The sequence below is a fragment of the Equus caballus genome, chromosome 1 (assembly GCF_041296265.1).
Source record: "Equus caballus isolate H_3958 breed thoroughbred chromosome 1, TB-T2T, whole genome shotgun sequence".
Lineage (NCBI taxonomy): Eukaryota > Metazoa > Chordata > Mammalia > Perissodactyla > Equidae > Equus > Equus caballus.
In genome coordinates, this window is record NC_091684.1 from 57,812,383 (window position 1) to 57,833,141 (window position 20,759).

A 20,759-nucleotide genomic window follows, 5' to 3' on the forward strand; every position below is an offset into this window, starting at 1 on the left:
ACTCCTTCAATTGAGGGCAGATGTTATATGTCCTTAAATATGCCTTAAAGGAATCTCTTTGGATCACTACTGAGACTTCAGTAGCATACCTCACCACAGAGCTGACCATAGAAAAAAAACCTTTGGCATCTAGGACCCTTGCATGTGTAAACTCCAAGTATGTCAACAAAACCATGCTGATCTTGATTGATTCTGACCCACGGGTGTTAATTTCTGGAATCTTCTCACTGTGGTTCAACTCTTACCCAGCCATTTTGTGTATATCATCTTCTCCAGGAAGAAAAATGTGTGAAACTGGCTAAACCTTTATCTAGTGTCAGCATAATTCAAGTTATACTATTATATAATAGTGAGCACTGTCATATGGAAAATGTTTATTTTGCTGCGGAGCTTAACTCCACATCTCTTTTTGTTGGTCAACCTCTTGGTTTTTTATTTCAGAGAAGTATTTCAAGGGTCAGTGGTTTCAAAGCTGCAAAAGTCATTCTCCTTATAAAGTAGCTGGTCATTGTGGCACTTATGATGGATGTGGCACAAGTGTTACCCTGAAGGGGAGAGGGCGGGTTCTTTATCTTTTTGCATTATTATCATACTCAAATGAGATACAACCAGCAAATAAATCAAACTAATCTATGCAATTCAGGTCATTACCTTGCTAATGAGACTCAGTGCTCAAGTCATGAGTATCCAGGAAGTCTTGACTAATTATCATCAGCTCTTCAAGTCTACTATGAAAGCAACAAAAGAGAAATCTTGCTCTTTTCTGATTTAATTATGTCCCATTAATACTGAGTCACTGTTTTTAAAAGAAGGGCATGGTGTTCTGCAGAGAGAGCAGTGATTAGAAGTGAGATGTTTAAATAACTTCTAGAGCCCAAGCCCAGGATTTAGGAGGTGCTAGCACATAATTGATGCTCAACAAATGTTTGCTGAACAAATGATTCAATGAATGAATGAAAGAATGAAATCTTATCAAAAATGTAAGATTCAGCCTATTTCCAACATACCAATGCCTTTAAAAAAGTACATTGTAAACCATTCATTATATCCATATGTACTTAATATATCATCTTAGCAGCTGGGGTTTACATTTTACAAATGTTTACAAAATAAAACATTTTGGGGTTTGTTCTATACAGGTCATTTTCAGGTACCAAAGATATTAGGGTCATGGGACATCTGTAACAAAAATCAAATAGAAGACTTGAGAAAAAGGATTTTAGGATGGTGCAGAGTGCTTTAAAAATATGTGTTAAAAAGCTGCTGCCTATGTTCTTTAAAATTACTGCCATATGCATTTGTGATTATGAGTTATACCAAGATTCAAAGTTTGGACAACTCAAAATGCTAAAGGCAAAAGGAGCATGAAAGCTCAAAAATCATGTACTTTTCTAATTGTAAATGGAATTTAGAGAAACAATTCTAGACGAATACCTACCAAACCAAACTGTTGAAAGTACTTACCTCTGAGGATTGGATTTTTTGAGTGGACGAGGGGTATACTAGAAAATATGTGACTTTAACTTTTTCTTGAATTTTTTTATGTGGTTTGAATATTTACATAATGAGCTTGTGTTATTTTAAAAAGTAATAAAACATACTAAATCAAAGTAATGTAATTTGCATTTAGAAAGTTTAGAAGCAGGAAAAAAAAATAAACTGTAATCCTACTAGCTAGAGGCAACCACCAGCAAAATTGGCATACATGCTTCCAGTTTTTTTTCTGTATTTAAAAAATAGCACACTTAGGGGCTGGCTCTGTGGCCTAGTGGTCAAGTTTGGGGCTTTTTGCTTTGGTGGCCTAGGTTTGGTTCCCCAGGTGCAGACTCTGCCACTTGTCAGTGGCCACGCTGTGGGGCGACCCACATACAAAATAGAGGAAGCCTGGCACAAACGTTAGCTCAGGGCCAATCTTCCTCAGCAAAAAAAAAAATTTAAATAAATAAATAAATAAATAAATAAATTTTTGCTTCTTACAGTTTTTCATATGGTAGTGAACTCTTCTGTATAAATGTTGGTTCCCATTTTAGATTATTTCCTTGAAAGAATCAGTCCTTTATTTCAAGCTAAAAGTATTTGCATAACCAAAGTATTTTGCTAATGAGTTATTGCCTAATGATTTCTAAATCTTTACCACTTTTGGAAACCTGAAGTTTGTGGTGCAGGTATTCTTTTGAAAGTCAGAGCCATTTCCTTCTCCCAAAATTAGAAACTAAAGTTTCTATTACATGGGGCCGGCCAGTTGTCGCAGCAGTTAAGTTCCCACGTTCTGCTTTGGCGGCCTGGGGTTTGCCAGTTCGGATCCCAGGTGTGGACATGGTACCGCTTGGCAAGCCATGCTGTGGCAGGCGTCCCACATATAAAAAGTAGAGGAAGCTGGGCATGGATGTTAGCTCAGGGCCAGTCTTCCTCAGCAAAACGAGGAGAATTGACAGATGTTAGCTCAGGGCTAATCTTCCTCAAAAGAAATTAAATTAAATTAAAAAATAAAGCTTCTGTTACATTCTTTTTGGTAAACACATCTTAATGCCATCTCAAAGATGATGATTGAGCCAGCATTTCAGCATATCTCCTAACTAATGACTGGATACTAGCCAGATCAGATTAGGTACTTGGTGTATTTTTAGCTACTATGGAAAAAAACAGAATTTAAAAATTACTATTATGATATTAGCGCTTTAGTCTCGCTAAACTTTCCACATGCTTTTTGGTTGCTAGTCAAGAATTCCTAAGACTAATTTGATCCCAGTTTAAATGATTCCAACATTCGTCTTCCATTTGATGTTTCAGAAATCATAAAAATAGAACTTCCACATCAGAGGTTTTAATCTTGATGGGCTTCAGTGCTCTGTTGATCCTATCCCATCAGAATTATATGTAACATATTGTTTTTATATGCATTTCTCTGGAGAGATGGTCCATAGCTTTTATTAGATTTCACAGAAATGTAAGTCATATCTCCCACTCCCCAAAAGAAAAACAAGTAAGAGAATCAAACCACTCTATTTAAGACTTTGAAAGAATGAAATAGACAAGTGTTCCTACGATTAAGGAATGAACAGTTATACTAAGAGTTTGAATATTCTCCCATGTGGTCATCAGTGTGAGAATGGACCTGTTTGTAACATTGTGATAGTCAGACCTGTGAAGCAGGGGTGCCATGAAGAGTAGAAGTGATATCCATAAAGGATCTAGCAGGCTGCCTGCTACATAATAGGTGCTTAAACATGGTGGTTATTGTTATATCCTTGAAGAGATTTGCATATTCATTTCATTACTTTCACTGTTTCCCTCTTGCCACTTGATTCAGGTTATTTAGAGGAAAGTAGCTGAAGTCCTCAGAAGTAGCCAGTACATGCCATTTCAAAAATGCAAAAGTATTTTTTCTGCTGGAGGATTAAGATGCATTATGAATGAATTGGTTTCACCGTTCCCATGTAATAGAGAATTATAGTTGTGGTTTCCAGTGAGACGACGATGCCACAGTTATTTTCTTGTCCTTGTATAATGAGAGGGTTTTGGTGTTTCTGCTGTATTCTAGACATTTACACTCTACAGCTTATTTTCATATCATATTTCATATGCAACACCATTTTGTGGTGAGTTTTCTGTTAAAGAGCAAAAGTAGGATCAAGGCAGGAGGAAGTGGGAGGACAAGACAGTGGAAGCCTGCTGTTGATCCAAGCCATGGAATTTTGGATGGAGTCAATATAGTTTAGATTTGGAGAGAAAAGCGTGTGTGTGTGTTAGTTTCTTCTACACGTGGAGGAGTAAAAAACTTGTTTAGGAGTTAATACAGAATTGCAAAGAGGTTTGTCTACTAGGCAACATAGACATTAAATTGCCTTCTTTATTCACCTAGTTCCGTTTACTAAAGACCCTTCTAGTGCACTATGAGATAGTAAAACAAACAAAAATCAATAAAACAAGGAAAACAAAACAAAATAGTGTTACTTTTCTCTTTTTAAAGAACCAACAACCAGGGAACAATGTCTTCATTGATAATTAGATACAGAAGATTTTAACAAAATTTAAACTTGTTTGAATTGAAACACAAGAAGCTGGCAAAGGAAAGGAAGAAGGAAAGAAATTAACATTTACTGAGGGTCTGCGATGGGCCAGACGCTGTGCTAAAAGGCTTAATGCCACCATATTCGATCCTAACAGTGACTCATGAAGTGTGAGGATTAGGGCTCTCAGTTTGCAGACTAGGAAATAGAAACACACTTTTAAAAAGTGCCTTTAATTCCCTGTGGCTAGCAAGTGGTAGCGGCACTCTTTCCCTTATGATGAAGGAGAGTTAAACAATCTCTTCGCCTTTTTAAATTGAGATATAACTCATGTATCATAAATGAACTCTTTTAAAACTACAATTCAGTGGTCTTTACAAGGTTGTGCAAACATCCCTGCCATCTAATTGTAGAATGTTTTCATCACCCCAACAGAAACCCAGTACAAATAAGCAGTCACTCTCCATTCTTCCCTCCCCAGCTCCTGGCAACCACTAATCTGCTTTTTATCTCTATGGATTTGCCTATTCTGGGCATTTCATATAAATGGAATCATACAATATTTGGCCTTTTGCATCTGGCTTCTTTCACTTAGCGTAATGTTTTCAAGGTTCATCCATGTCATAACATGTATCAGTACTTCGTTCTGTTTTATGGCTGAATAATATTTCATTGTATGAATAAACCACATTTTGTATAAACATTCATCAGTTGATAGACTTTTGGGTTGTTTCCACTTTTTGGCTATTATGAATAATGCTGTTATGAACATTTGTGTACGGGTTTTTGTGTGGACATGTGTTTTCAGTTATTTTGGATATATTCCTAGAAGTGGAATTGCTGGCTCATATGGTAACTCTTTGTTTAACTCGAAAGAATTGTCGAACTTTTCCAAACCAGCTGTACTATTTTAGATTCCAACCAGCAATGTACAAGAGTTCTAATTTTTCCGTATCCTCACCAACACTTGTTATTATCTGACTTCTTGATTATTGCCTTCCTAGTGAGTGTGAAGTGGTGTCTCATGCTGGATTTGCTTTGCATTGCTTTAATGATTGATGATGGCAAGCGTCTTTTCATGTGCTTATGACCATTTGTATATATATATTTTTAGAAATATCTATTCAGTCTGTCTTAATCCGTTCAGGTTGCTATAACAAAATACTACAGACTGGGTATTATAAACAACAGAAATTTATTGCTCATAGTCCTGGAGGCTGGGAAGTCCAAGATCAAAGTGCCAGCATGGTTGAATTCTGGTGAAGACTCTCTTTCTGCTTCATAGCTGGCACCTTCTCACTGTGCCCTCAAATGACAGAAGAGGCTATGAATCTCTCTGAAGCTTCCTTTATAAGGCACTAAACCCATTCCTGAGGATTCCACCGTCATGCCTTAAGCACCTCGCAAAGGCCCCACCTTCTATATCATCACATTGGGCATTAGGATTTCAACATGTGAATTTGGGGGTGACACTAACATTCAGACCATAGCAAAGTCTTTTGCCTATTTTAAAATGGGATCTTGGGGCTGGACCCGTGGCCGAGTGGTTAAGTTCGCCCGCTCCACTGCAGGCGGCCCAGTGTTTCGTTGGTTCGAATCCTGGGCGCGGACATGGCACTGCTCATCAAACCACGCTGAGGCAGCATCCCACATACCACAACTAGAAGGACCCACAATGAAGAATATGCAACTATGTACCGGGGGGCTTTGGGGAGAAAAAGAAAAAAATAAAATCTTTAAAAATAAATAAATAAATAAATAAAATGGGGTCTTTTTGGGGGGCTGGCCTAGTGGTGCAGCAGCTAAGTTTGCACACTCTGCTTCGGCAGCCTGGGGTTTGCCAATTTGGATCCTGGGCACAGACCTATGCACTGTTTATTAAGCCATGTTGTGGCACATGTCCCACATATAAAGTGGAGGAAGATGGGCACAGATGTTAGCTCAGGGCCAGTCTTCCTCAGCAAAAAGAGGAGGATTGGAGGCGGATGTTAGCTCAGGGCTAATCTTCCTCCAAAAATAAAAAGGGATCTTTTTGTTGAGTTGCAAGTTTGTTTTATATGTTCTAGATACCAGACTCCTATCAGATTTATGATTTACAAATATTTTCTGAGAGTTGTCTTTTCACTCTTTTGATGAGTCTTTTGAAACACAAAAGTTTTCACTTTTGATGTCTTCTATTTTATATATTTTTTTCTTTGGTTGCTGTGCTTAATCTCTTCTTTTTATTTTGTCAAAGTTATAAGTGAACTTTACTTTTTGCTATGAAGATACTTCACTGGCTTAATTAAAGAGACTAGGATTTTTTTCTTGCCCTTCGTTTTCCTCCCTATGTAGTGCCTGGCGTTTGGTAGCCACCAAACAAATGTTAGTTGAATTGAATGATACTGATCATAGATGTGGAATAGGTATGTAGTAAACATTGATATCTGAAGGGATTAATAACAACTATCATGTACTGAGTACTTACTAAGTACCCAGTACTGTATTAAGCACTGACATTCTCATTGTCTCATTTAATCCTTACAACAATCCTATGAAAGTCACATTCTGCCCCCAGTCTATAAAGGAAGACACTGAGGCTTAGATAAGCCAGGTAACTTATCAGAGACCACATAGTTGGTCTGGGATTAGAGCCTTTGGCTTAGATGGTATGTGCTCATTGTAACCACCAGGTCTGTGAGCTAGGGCAACAAAGAATATGTGAAGAACTCAGAGGATGGAGAAGAGTGGGACAAGAGGTGGACTGGTTGAAGATCGTCATGCTAAGTTTATTGCTGCTGTCTTTTAGACTTGTGCAACTTTGAAACAGATGTTGTGTAAGAATCCTACAAGTTCATTTGCAAAAATGTAATTTTTTTGACATGAATCAAATATCAAACTCTTTGAGTTTGTCAGTTCCACTGCTTCTATATTTTAATTTCAAGATTACATTTCTCTTTAAGCATTCTTTTAGCTCTTTCCCTCCACTTTTGATTTTTACTTAAAATATTTTTGCCCTCCTTAGACTCATTTCCCTCTAAATCCTGGTCTGATAATTCTACATTTTCATGATAATTTTTCACTCCCCTATGTCTCCAAGCAGATTTTTTTTGTTTTGTTTTGTTTTTAAATAATGTTCTTTCTTTCTTTTCTTTTCTTCTCTTTTCTTTTTTTTTGTTTTTGTGAGGAAGATTGGCCCTGAGCTAACATCTGTTGCCAATCTTCCTCCTTTTACTTGAGGAAGATTGTTGCTGAGCTAACATCTGTGCCAGTCTTCCCCTATTTTGTATGTGGGATGCCTGCGACAGCATGGCTTGATGAGTGGTGTGTAGGTCCACCCCTGGGATCTGAACCTGCAAACCCCTGGCCACCGAAGTAGAGCATGGGAACTTAAGTGTCATGCCACTGAGCTGGCCCCAAGCAGGTGTTTTTATATTTTCTGTAGCTTTTCTAACTGTCTTCAGCAAGAGAGCTGTTCCAAATTATCAATTTTATTATCACTAGAAGTGAAAGTTTTGTATTCTTTTTTACTAATAAAAGTAAGATTGTATTTTGACAGTGTGGTGGAATTGGCATGCCCCAACTCCAGCAGAAACCTTGTTAATACTAGATTTATCTGGGAGAGGTTCCAGTGTCCCAAAATATTGTGTACTTGAATATCTCCAATTTTTATATTGAGTTTTAATTGCTCATTACATTATTTGTACATAATTTTCTTAATTAGTGAAAGCCATGGTTCTCCACTGCTGTGATGGGACCACCCAAAAGTCAAGCATCATACCGCATACTTTTCATGGCCATCTGAGCATTCAACCCCAACGTCAGCATTGTCCCTCACTGAGTCTATGGGAGGTTGACTTGCTCAAGGTCCTGCAGGTAATAGCAGCATTGAGATTTTTATCTCACCAGGGACATACTGATCTTGTATAAGATAATATTTTGATATTGTATAATATAATACTTTAAGGTGGACAGGTCAGGAGGAAATACTTTCTTTTCAAAACATCTAAAGTAATTTTCTCTCATCACACGCATAGTTAGTGATGAAGAGAATTGTTGGGTATAGTGATCTTTCATCCCTGCCCAAACCCACTAACAATTTATTGTGACTTGCAAAATAGCCCTATGAAAATATGGGTATATGTTCATAAAGTTAGAAACTTAATCACAGCCTCGGTGAATGCAGTTTGACTTATTCTCAAATGATGTGCTTGAAAGAACGGATGTTTATGGGCAAGAAAAATATCAATTCACATTTTATAAATATCTAGTAAAAACATCAGGAATCATTTATTTAGTTTATTTTTAAACAACAAGAGCTAATGTGCTTGTTCAATAAGTATTTGGAAGTTAGGTAAATCAAACCAATTTGGGGGAAAATTGTGTTTTCTTAACTAGTCATTAAAAGTGAGTATCTATGGAAACACCATTATAATCATTTATGCTAAAACATTCCTAATAAAGATAGGTAAGTTCTTTATTTAAATCTGCACAATTAACACAGTTATAAGCTTAAGCTCCTTACCTATTGATTTCTAAGGTGGACTGTGGTGAAAATAACCTTTTTGTTTTCTTGTTATGGCAAATATATCTTCTCCTCCAACAGGTATTCGTAAAGGGCTATACATTATAAAAGCTCAAAACGACCCCTTCAGACACAGAAATGGTAGCAAGTTAGAAGAAATGTCTGCAGTAGGAAACTGAGGACCATTTATTTTATTTTAAACAGAGTTAATGTGCTCATTGGATAAATATTTGGATATCAGGAAAATCAAACAGACTTTGGAAAAAATTGAATTTTAGACCTTCTATTATTATCAATATTACAGGCTCAATGGAAAGTTTGTTCTTTTTTTGGTTCCCCTGGAAAACCATAATTCCTCTCTTTCCTCTACCTGAGTTAAGCTCCGTGGAAAAGAATTATTCATTAAGTCTGAGACCCCACAGGTGTTAAGCAGGGCCTCTCATATGCTTGGTATTCTCTATTCTATTCCTGGAAGGAACAAAGGAAGAGCATCCCTTACTCCAAAAATCAGAAGCATCTGTCCAGTACAGATTTACTCTGCTGAAAAATTGATTTATTTCTAGGCAGCCAAATCCTTGCTTCTCCACAGATTGTTTGAGACTCTAGTAAATACTAGAGTTAAAAAACTGAAGAAGTCAACTCTTTCTGAATAACTGATCTCATCTCCACAAAAACATCTTACATGCACTCATTCTCAAAATATCACTTTTCTCTTTTTTTCTAAGGAGACTTAGTTATGCAAGGGTGTTTTCTAGCTTAAAAACATGGGTTTTTGGGTCGAGGACAAGCCAATCACCTCTCCTTAGTTCTTCCCTTGAAAAGGTAGCTTATCTTTGTGATGACCAACTTAACAGGAGCATCGCTGTTGGCTTTTAAAAGGACTGGTTATGGAAAATTGGAGTATGGAACAAAAATGTGACATTCCAACTGGAATGGTAGAGAATTAAAGGCTGGTTGCATCTCTTCATATGCATGCTCAATGACCAGCCTTATTACCCAAGTGGAAGCTTTATTTATGTGCATATCTCCCCATTGCCCCTTCACAGCCATACTGGAGTGTGACTTTCAGTAGCTACAATGTCCTTGCACATGTAGTTACTTCCATCTGGGGCACATACCTTTCTTCTCTCCCTCTATACTTTGCCAGCTCCTACTTAGTACCCATTCTTGGGTTTCAGTGGAAATGTCACTTCCTCTGGGAAGCCTTCTCTGTCTTGCATGGCTTTCTGGGCTCATCCTCATTCTGTACTGCATCGTGATTGTCTGCGTCTGTTTTAAGAGTAGGTTCCTAGGGGCAGGCCCAGCACCAGGTCTGAATATTGGAGGTGCCCAACATTTATTAAGTTATTTTAACGGTTTTTGGTTATTGAATGGGGAAGTTCATTGTAAAAAAAAGAATTAACAAATTTTAAAGAAAACATTTTTGGATATGGAGTCTTTTAAGGTTGTTTGATATTTTTAAGTTTGATTTTGCTAAACTTAGGTGATACCTAGATCTAACTTTCTCAGAAAGAAGTTGTGTGTGTGTGTGCACGCGTGCATGTAAAATGCTTTGAGTTTCTCAGTGAAACAATAAATTGTTATGATTTTGCTGTTAGATTTGATGAGACAATTAGATTATCCAAAAACTTTGGGTAGAATGCTATCTGGAGTCAGCTCTCTAGCATGAATGACATAGAGAAGGAGTGCGAAGGTACAGAACTTCCTTTAAAAAAAAGAGAATATTACTGATTATAAAATACACAGGACAGACTAGTAATAATAAGAAGCAAACTTTACCATATATCATTCACAAAAGGGGAAAGTTTTTTTTTTTTTGAGGAAGATTAGCCCTGAGCTAACATCAGCCACCAATCCTCCTCTTTTTGCCGAGGAAGACTGGCCCTGAGCTAACATCTGTGCCCATCTTCCTATATTTTATATGTGAGATGCCTACCACAGCATGGCTTGCCAAGTGGTGTCGTGTCCGCACCCGGGATCCCAACTGGCCAACCCTAGGCCGCCAAAGTGGAACTCATACACTTAACCGCCGCGCCACTGGGCAGGCCCCGAGGGAAAATTTTCGAAATAGCAGCGTCCTGTGAATGTTTTTGTTTTTGACAAAAACACATAGATGCTGTTATGGGATTTCTCTGTCCAAATTACGAATCTAGACTCTAACAGAGGGAGTAGGCTTGTCAATTTCAAGTTTGTACTAAGAATTGTTGAGAAATTAGGGAGAGGTGATATTTCAGCCTCATCAGTCTCTGGCATTATCTATGGTTCACCTCATTGTCAACAGTTCTTGCTTGGCAACTGTTGAAGATCATTGCTCATTTGTTCCTTAATTCTTGCTATTGAAGAGCAGATATTTTTACCAGCAGAGGGAACGGGGTGGATACTAGGTAGACGTGGCCCCTTGGAAGGGAAAAGGGCTAGTGTAGATAAGCCTCAGGGAAGGAAGTGGGGGAGGGAAGCCAGGGAAAGGCTGTGCAAGGGATCAGCTGCCTCTACCCAGACTATTATTGCTGGCCCAATCACCCAGGAACATCTCCGGTGTTAGTCTTTCAGGTTCCTATTTCTCACCAGAATAAAACCAAACCATCTTTAAGATCACCGTTAGAACTGTGAAACGTATGAGCCATCCTTTCTACTGGTTGGAAGTTTATAAACGATGGTACTTGGAATGTCTTTCCCCAGGCATCACTGTCAAAGCTTTGATCCCCCCAACAATATGTAAAAAGAGAAATATAGAAGGATTTCATGGGAGAAGAGAAGGTGGCTAGTATTGGAAAGATTTTGTGCTGCAGAAGTGTCAATTTTGAGAAAGAATGAATTACTCCTGAGATTAATTTAGGAGGAGACTCCTAGACAGTATTTGTATATCTAGTTTCTTGTGGGTGCAGAACTACTTATGCTTAGAAAGTGTAGAATTTTGAAATTATTCACAGATTTATCTCTGAGGGCACAAAATATATTTTTTAAAAAGCACACCTAGGGGCCAGCCCCATGGCACCACGATTAAATTCGCATGCTTTGCTTTGGCGGCCCAGGGTTTCACCAGTTCAGATCCTGGGTGTGGACCTAGCGCTGCTCATTGAGCCAGGCTGAGGTGGCATCCTACATGGCACAACCAGAAGGACCTACAACTAGAATATACAACTATGTACTGGGGCTTTGGGGAGAAGAAGAGAAAGAAAAAGATTGGCAACAGATGTTAGCCCCCACAATCTTTAAAAAAAAAAAAAACAGCTAATATAATGTTGATTTAAAGTACTAGTCTTTTAGAAATCTGAGCTGCTATTCCTCTCTTCTAAAAAGGAAGCATGTGGTTTTGAAGACGTTTCTTTTAAGGTTATTTTGGGATATTTACAGGTGTCTATTGTTGGGTATTGAAAATGAAGAGTTGTAGAGAGTAGTGTAGATGGTTAGAACTAGGCTCAAGTAGAATTCTAATTTGCTGTGGTAACCCAAGTAATTTTACCTCTTTGGGTCTCAGTTTATCTATGAAATGAAGTAATTAGATTAAATTTTTGTTAGTGTTCCTTTTTTTTTGTTTTCTGAGGAAGATTTGCTCTGAGCTAACATCTATTGCCAGTCTTCCTCTATTTTGTATGTGGGTCACCTTCACAGCATGGCTGCTGAGGAGTGGTGTAGGTCTGCACCCAGGAACCAAACCTGGGCTGCCAAAGCAGAGTACACCAAACTTAACCACCAGGCTATGGGGCCAGCCCCATTCTTTAGTGTTCTTTTTTAGTTTTATAATCAGGTGATTTTTTTTTTTTTTTTGAGGAAGATTAGCCCTGAGCTAACTGCTGCCAATCTTCCTCTTTTTGCTGAGGAAGACTGGCCCTGAGCTAACATTCATACACATTTCCTCTACTTTATATGTGGGATGCTTACCACAGCATGGCATGCCAAGCGGTGCCATGTCTGCACCCGGGATCTGAACCGGTGAACCCCAGGCTGCTGAAGCGGAATGTATGCACTTAACCACTGCGTCACTGGGCCAGCCCCTAATCAGGTGATTCTTAAGAGAAAAAAGAAGGACCTCGTTTTGTAATATTTGAAAGAAACTAATACACTTGATTTATTACAGAACTAAATATCAACTCATGCAATTTAATAATCATGATTCCTTGTGGGAAAAACAAATAGATTTAAGTGACAAAAATAAGTTCTGAATAAGTAGGACTACAACACAAGATTTCTTAGTTTCTGATCTGTCATTCTTTCAACAGGGTCTAGTTGTATGCACTTTGCCCTAAATAATAAGAGAATGGGAATGGCTCTCTTGACCTCCAATTTCTCTACTAGTAATTTCTGATTATTCTCCCATCAAGGTTCACTGCCACCTAAGCCCTGAGCTGAGACCGTCAAATCGCTAAGTATAGGATTTAGAACAGATGGTCACAACCAATAGAGATTACCAATCTATTCTGTATCCAAACAAGTGCAGATCTTCATGGTGTAGTATCAGTTAGACATTTGGAGTTAATGTTAACTCTGTTCACTTTCATTAACCCTCATATTTAGCTGGGATGAGCTTTGGCTTTATCTATTAACTCATTTTACAGCACACTGCACACAGACCTTCGATGTTTGCTTAGGTTGCCAACTGCAATGTTGTGTGGCTTCATGAGTATCCAGTGCAGTGAAAATGCCTGTCCGTGGGGCTTTAAAAAGTGGGCTTCTCACCAATGTGGATATTAAGTACACCCCACACTCTGAGCCTGATTTTATTTTGTTTTATTGAGGCAAACATGGATCACACAGGAAATAGATTGAGTTTAAATATATAATTATATTTTAATATATCATGGCCACTTTACTAAATATTGAGCAATCAACCTAGGAAAATGTTGATGCTTTTTAAAAATTATATTGAAGTATTCAAGGGGCAAGGCATGATCTGTAATTGAAATGCAAGGCCCTTTAAGACATGTAGGGCTACCCTTGTGTGCGTTGCAGATGGTAATGTAAAATGGTATAGCTGCTGTAGAAAATGGTTTGGCGGTTCCTCAAAAAATTAAACAGAATTATCATCTGATCCAGCGATTCCACTACTAGGTATATACTCAAAAGAACTGAAAGCAGGGACTCAGATACTCATATACCGACGTTCATAGCAGTATTATTCACAATAGCTAAAAGGTAGAAACAACCCAAATGTACATCAACAGGAGAATGGATAAACAGAATGTGGTATATATACACACAATGAAATATTATTTAGCCTTAAAAAGGAATGAAATTCTGATACATTTTACAACGTGGATGAACCTGGAAAACTTTATGCTAAGTGAAATAAGCTAGACACAAAAGCACAAATAGTGGGTGATCCCACTTATATGAGGTACCTAGAATAGGCAATTTTACAGAGACGGAAAGTAGAATAGAAGTTGGCAAGGGCTGGGAGAAGGTAAATGAGCAATTATTGTTTAATGGGTACAGTTTCTATTTGGGATGACGAAAAGTTTCTGGAGATGCAGAGTGGTGATAGTTAAACAACATTGTGAATGTACTTAATGCTACTACATTGTGCAGTTAAAAATGGTTAAAATGGCAAATTTTATGTTATGTATGTTTTACCACAATAAAAAAAAATCTCCAAAGAAAAAGAAATGTAGGGGTGTAGGGTCTTGCACCTGTTTTCAAACCTCGTTGTATTTGCTCTTGTTTTTCTACCCATTTCATGGTTGCTTCATTCCCCACAGAGAGCTTCTCAGTGTGGGCTCAGTGTGCTTGAAGTTTCCCTGGTGGGTGTGGTTAGGTCAAAATCCACTGGTTTTACTTCTTACATTTGTTAAAAATTATGATGGTGGGTGGGTGACCCAGAGGTAGTTTAAAGTGGAAAAACAATGCATGTTGGACTTCCCATTCCAACAAGGAAAGCGTGCTTTTGTGGCAAACCAAAAGGCTAAGAATCAAGGGTGATGAAATACAGGCCTTCCGGCCCTCACTCTGTTCCCGATTTCTGGTTGTGGGAATCTGTTCTGAATCCAACTGCAAGTGGAAAACCCATCTTTGGCTGAGTGGCCAGGGAGGCCCTCCTGCCAATCCCCTAAATGTGCTGCTGAAACTTTGGCCCTGTGAGGATGGAGCTGAGGCTGTCTCCTAAGATCTATGCAGCTGTCAAGGTGGCTGCGATGGGACTGTGACCGGCCTCTGTACAGCATTTTGGCCGTGACCTTGAGACCTGCCAGCTCACAGCAGCTGTCCTGGTTCTTGCTCCAGTGCCACTGTTGCATGGCCAGGGGGCTAAAGGGAGGGAGCTAAACTCCTCTGGCTCTGCCATTCCCAGGGTCTTTTAAGTTCTAACTATGGTGCCCTGCTCTCCCAGCACCTACCACCCACTGGGCATCAGGGCAGTCCAGGTGTGTGAGTGTGGATGGCTGCTTGTTCCACCTCTGGCTCAGGTCCTAATCCCTGGGAAGTGAGTGACTCTGTCTGACCAGACTGGTGTGCAGACAGGCTCCACGTGGGGACCTGCTTGGCAGCTCTGCAGGCAGATGCTCAGAGACAGTTGGTGATCTTAGGGGATGGAGAAGCCAGAGGTGCCCCTCTTGTCCAGAGGTATAAGTCTGCCTCTGGAAGGGAGAGATTTCTTTGGGAAATGAAGGTCACCAGAAATGTCCAGAGCAAGAGAGAGAAATCTTTTCTCTCCAGCTATTCAGAATGGCAAGTGTAATTTGAAAACTCCTCCCCCTCTCCTTGTCCTCATCCTGTCCTTTTCCTTTTAAGTGGCTTTATTATTTTTTTTAATCCGCCTTTGTCATTGGACATTTATTGACAGAAATCAAATTGCTGTGTTTCTGGGCAAGGCGCCTGCTGCAAAGAGGTGTGGTTCCCGAGGAATGAGACACGCAGCCCAACAGCTGAGCCTACACTGTCCTCACATAACCTCCCTGCCTTAAATATCGCCAATATTTAGCCTTGCCTTATAAAGTAAAAATGCACAATACCTTCCAGAGTTTCAGCAAGCCCAAATGCCCCCCTCGGCTCAGTTATATCTCCTGTACGTTGAAGGCAGGGCGCTCACCCCTCCCCCCGCGCAGACCTGCCCTCGGAGCCGCCAAGAGGTTACTAATCAGGGAGTCTCCGCCATCGATCCGATGGCGGAGACCTGGGGGATTTGTGTGCATTGTTTTTGCTGAAGCCTCCTGTGATTTCGGCGCGACCAGATCCTCTGCATCGAACTCCATGTCGCAGCTTGTGGCTGCCTGTGTCCTGTGGTGAGAGCGGAGCCGCACAGGAGATCCTTTGTCTAGGAAGGCTAGGCAGAGAAGATCACTTTGGAGTTGCTAAGCTCTGCATTGCCATTGGCTGCACTCTTTGTGGGGCTGTTTTTGCAAAAGGCATGCCCAGCACGTCTACAGTGCTGGCAGGCCAGGGCTGCCTTTAAACACCATGATAATAATACCAAAAAGCAGTTTGCAGAACTGTTCCACTGTAGAGGCTTCCTCTGCAGAAGCAAGCAAGATGGCTACCTCGTGGGCTTCGCTGTGAAGAATGCAGAGGCTAATTAAGACAGACTTTAAGGGGAAAAAAGGGTATTTCCCTATTTCATCTTTATGCAAGGCTTTTTTTCAGTGACTTTTAAAGTATACATTTTACATAAGCTCTTTAGGTTCTGCCTAGCAAACATGTTGATGATTTTAAATGGTCTAAGTAGTTTTATAGAGAAATAGCCAAAAATTTTGGGGGGGTGGGAGCTAATTTTTTTTTCTTAAACGGAGGCTCATTTTGCAATTTGATTTTTTTTAGGTTATAAAGGAAAACAAGAGGCCCCAGAGGGAAAAGAAGCCCAAAGTTTTAAAGGTAATCAGCTATTGATTCAATCATATTTAATTTTTTTCCATTTCCTACAGTATTTTTCTGTCACTTAGGGGTAAATTTGGAGTACAGAGGATGTGAATTCTCCCAGATTTTTAGTAGAAAAATGAATTTTCACTCAACTAAAGTGTTTTCTTTCTTTTTTTTTGATGTGCTGCATAATGTGCATATTAGCATCCTTTATTTTTAACTTCACACAAGTCTGCAAAAGGAAAAGTTTATATGCAAAGTGCTGTGAATAAAATTTGTTTTTCTTTGTAGCTCCCTTTGTAGCATCTGCATTTGTGGTGTTGCACCAGTGTGTAAACTTAAGCTCTTAAGGAGAAAGACACTATTTGAAGTTGACAGCTATGATCCATTGTGATTTTAATAGACCTTTCATTAGATACTGTTTTAAAATGTGCAGTTTTTCATTCTAAAGGGAAAGGTCCTTATAGGTTTTAGTTCAGCTTAAAATATGTCAGCCTTTGAGATCTTACAGTCAAATTACAATTGCTTAATCTCAAATTCTATCATCTTTAATTTTGCCATTCATAGAGCTGTAGGAATATGCATATTTTCTTTATTTTCAAAATAGTTTGCCTAATAGGTGTTTAGTAGTAACCTAATTCAGTTTATAAGCTAGCAATCTGTTATGAGTTTTGTACAGTATTTAGAAGGGTTGATTTAAAAGCATATGGCATTACTAAAAGTTCAAGGCTTGCTTTAGTGTAGCAAATAGATGCTTATGTCTTAAAGGTTTCAAGTGGTATATTGCTATTATAAATGCAAACAAACTGAGCAAGCAACCCTTTTAATTCAAGAAGACATTAAGCAATGAAACTGCTAGTCTTTAAGATTATATTGTATACATATAATTAAAAATATTTTAACCTAATCTTAGCTTTTCTTTTACAAATAAAGTTTTAGCACTCAAAGAAGAACAACATGTTGAACTATGGATGTGGCAAATTCTTGTCTCATTTGTTTCCCCAGTTGTGTACCTTGAAATTGTTATTGACATGGAGAACCAAAACTAAATTGCTTTTTAATTGTCTGACCACCTCAGTTTCTGTTTCCTGTGCATTCATAACATTGCCATGTACAGTTTTCATCAACCAATGAGTAATTTATTTAATATTTACCACATAGTCATCAGTGAGCTAGGCACTATGATCATTGAAATGAATGAAATTGCTTGTCATAAATTCTCACTGGGCCTGGACAAATAGAATACTAGTTATTTTCAAGGTAGATGAAATCCTTCTCTGTTTTTCTTCTGCATATTGATCCACTCACCCCCCTTTACTCCCTTCCTTTCCCTCAACTGTAGAAGGATACCATGCAAAGCCCTACTTATATTTTTAAATCTCTTTTTATACTTTCTGTGTTTGGTGTACTCATCTCAGGAGTTTTGTCTTACATTCTTCAAGTGAGAAATAGTTTTAGTCCTGCTGTTATAAATGTGTCTCACTTTGCGAGGGGGGGGATGGGGCATAGGAGAAAGGGCTAGGCTGCGTGGACAAACTAATATAGACTAAGTAAGCTTGGTAGCTAAATCATCAGCCACCTTTGCTAGGACGTAGAATTGAACTTTGGAAGTGCTATTTAATTCTACATTTATTTTGTCAGTCTCTGGGTGTCTTGTCACTTGAAATAAATTTCAGAAGTAAATATACTGTGTGTTGCTTTTTTGAATCATGGCAACAGACTGACTTTTTAAAAAGTAAGGCCTGTGGGTGGCTGAATTTTACGTGCCACAGCAAGCAGAACCAAATTGTTGCTTACTTTCCTCTATCGCTATCGATTATTGTATAAGAGTAAGGAAATGCTCTAAAAGGAAAAAAAAATTTTTTTCTGATGTTGGCATTTTAAGATGTTTTCTTCAGTTTTCTATTGGGCATAATATTTTTTGTTCTTCTCTAAAGAAAGCTTTGTTTCTCTGCTCCACAATAGAAATGCTAAAATACTTTCAGATTTTACCTTGATATGTGTAAAATACAGTTAGAGCAAATGTAGAATATTATATAACCCTGAAGGAGATATTAAGAAATGAAATCCACCTTTTGGGGTGGAGGGTGGGGGAGGAGTACAACCTTCAATGTAAGGTGTTATGGGTGAGGATTTATTCCAGCTGGCTGCCACCCAGGATCAGTGATAAGAATCTCAGGCTACAGCTTGGTCTCTTTTCATAAGACACTTCTTTGCTTTTGGCATTGTACCACAGGTCTAGTCTGCTTCCTTTAATTTGGCCTCTTAGATTTTCAAATCTCCTGAGTCCCTTCCTCTTTGTCAGGTGGATGGTAGAGATATCCTGACTGATTTTCATCTTCATCATCTATTAGGAAGTAGTTGGACAGATGAAGAGTCTGATTAAGGAAATCGGGTGTAGAATTGAGCTTGTCCCATCCTACTCTGAACCTGCTAACTCAATACTGAATCCAGTTGTGGAGCTGAAATTGCCTGGCATGTCTCACATCTCTCGTCTTTAAACAACCTATTATTTATATTGATAACCTATATTTATGCCATTGTAATTCAAAATTTAAAACTATAAATAATGATCTCAAATTCCTGACTAGAGAGAGCATTTTCCTCTAGCCGAAATGACAGTTTCTGTCCAAAGCACTTTAATGGCCAGAATGGATATCAAATGATGGAGGAGGGGCCTCAGCACAAACTCCTGCCCCCACTAGTGCTGGAGGACCAGGTTCTTGCTCAGGCCCTGTTGATGATCACTAGAGCTATTTTCATAGGTAGATGGCAGTTTGCTAGCTTTGTTATAATTGTTTCCTTGACTCTTGAGTAAGGTAAAGGGATGCAATCATTTCAGGCCTTGATTCATGAAATTGGACTTGTGAGTGGTATGGTTTGGAACTCCTCTTGGTAAAAACATTTATGTAAGTAATCTCCACTTTGTTTGGCAGGGTAGGAGGATACGTTCCCTTAGAAAAAGTCAATTTTAGGTAATTTCACTTTGGTTAGGTTGTCAGTCATTGTCCCTGGAGAAAATCAAATTGCACAGTCAGTTGGGGGTATTGAGGAGAATTTAGTGGAGGGATTGTTTAAAAGGTGTGGACAGGGTTACAGAAAAAACTATGGATGGCAAAGCATCCCAGGGCTAATGATAGCAGAGAGCTATTGCCACTCCTTGGTGTAAAGGGGCAAGGGAGCAGGAACCCAGGGAGAATAGTTGGAGTTGAAAAGAGGGAGTGGAGGCTTTTGTTGTGGCCTTTGGTTATGGGATCTTTCTGCAAAGAGAAAGTCATGAGGAGGGAGGGAGGTATGGAAATAAATATCCTGCCTTCCAGTTTCCTGCTGCTTTCATTGGTTGATCCCAATCAGAGGCTAAAAGAAAAGGGAGCCCACTGATGAAATATATCCTGGCCAGCTTCCTGCAGCATGTAAGAGGGTGTAGAAGATGGAGTGTGGACCTGGAGGGGCAAACAGAACATATTCGGCATCCCTAGTGACCGCAGGGGCAGTATGATAGGGTCAGAAATAGTAACAGAACCTTGATTACGTAAGAAGGTAAAGCTGGGTGAAGTGTATGTAAGAACTCTGTTATTTTTGCAACTTCTCTGTAAATCTAAAATCGTTTCACAATGAAAAGTGTGGGCATCCCTGCTAGGGGACTGCTTTTATGCATTCTGTAATTAGATACTCTTTCTAGGTTGGTAAGGGACATTTTCTAGCTATTTGGTTGTAAAATATCATCGAAGTAGTATTTGGAAGAACTGGGTGAGCAAATATAAAGAAATGTCAGTGGATATTAAACTAGGAAACCATCTACAGATAATTTATAAAAGAAAAAAATGAAAACTAAGTGATCTTCCTGCTAGCTTTTACACTGGCAGCCGTGCTCTCCACTGTTTCCTTCCTTCCTTGATGATGCTGATAAATGAGAACAAGTGGTGGTGGGGGTGATGGGGGGTGGGGGACAAAAGACATGTATTTTACTGGGAGAGTATGTCTTTTTGACATATGTTTTAAAAGGAGAATCAAAATCATAAATGAATCACATTCATAGATTGTCTTGATTTGCATGACATAGTGACATTCAAAATATTTAGTATCATCATTGCCTGGCACATAGTAAATGCTCAATAAGTGTTCTTTCCCTGAACAGCATTATTATTAACATCCAATAAATATTTTTTTAGCACATACTAAATGCTGGGGCTGCAAAAGTGTACAAGACCAAAATGATTTCCACCCTCAAGGAGATTAAATGTTGCTGAGGAAAGGCAGGCAAAAAAATAAAAGTGAATAAATTACAAATTGCGGTGCATTCTTTGAAGGAAACAAAAAAAGTGTAAGAAAAGGAAAACATCATCTAGGGAAATTTACTTCATATCTTTGAGAACTATTCCCTTCATTTGTAAATTGTTATATGTACTCCCGCTGATTTAAAAGTATCAAGTTACATACAACCGAGTTACCTTGTTTGT

The 20,759-nt window shown here is 38.8% G+C and overlaps 1 protein-coding gene across 5 annotated transcripts in view; it reads left to right on the forward strand.

Moving 5' to 3' along the window:
• TET1 (tet methylcytosine dioxygenase 1) overlaps window positions 1-20,759 on the forward strand; it is a 124,054-nt gene that overhangs the window by 17,187 nt on the left and 86,108 nt on the right. For 2 of the 5 annotated variants that reach the window (XM_070226244.1, XM_070226251.1), the window contains exons 1-2: window positions 15,721-16,046; window positions 16,261-16,314. Coding sequence is in view for 2 of the 5 variants with exons in the window: in XM_023644059.2 (XP_023499827.1) it covers window positions 16,261-16,314 (54 nt within the window). In the remaining 3 variants the exon portion in view is untranslated. Of the gene's footprint in view, window positions 1-15,463; window positions 16,047-16,260; window positions 16,315-20,759 lie in introns of those variants that run through there. The other 3 variants (XM_023644059.2, XM_023644066.2, XM_070226247.1) reach the window with 2 other exon arrangements.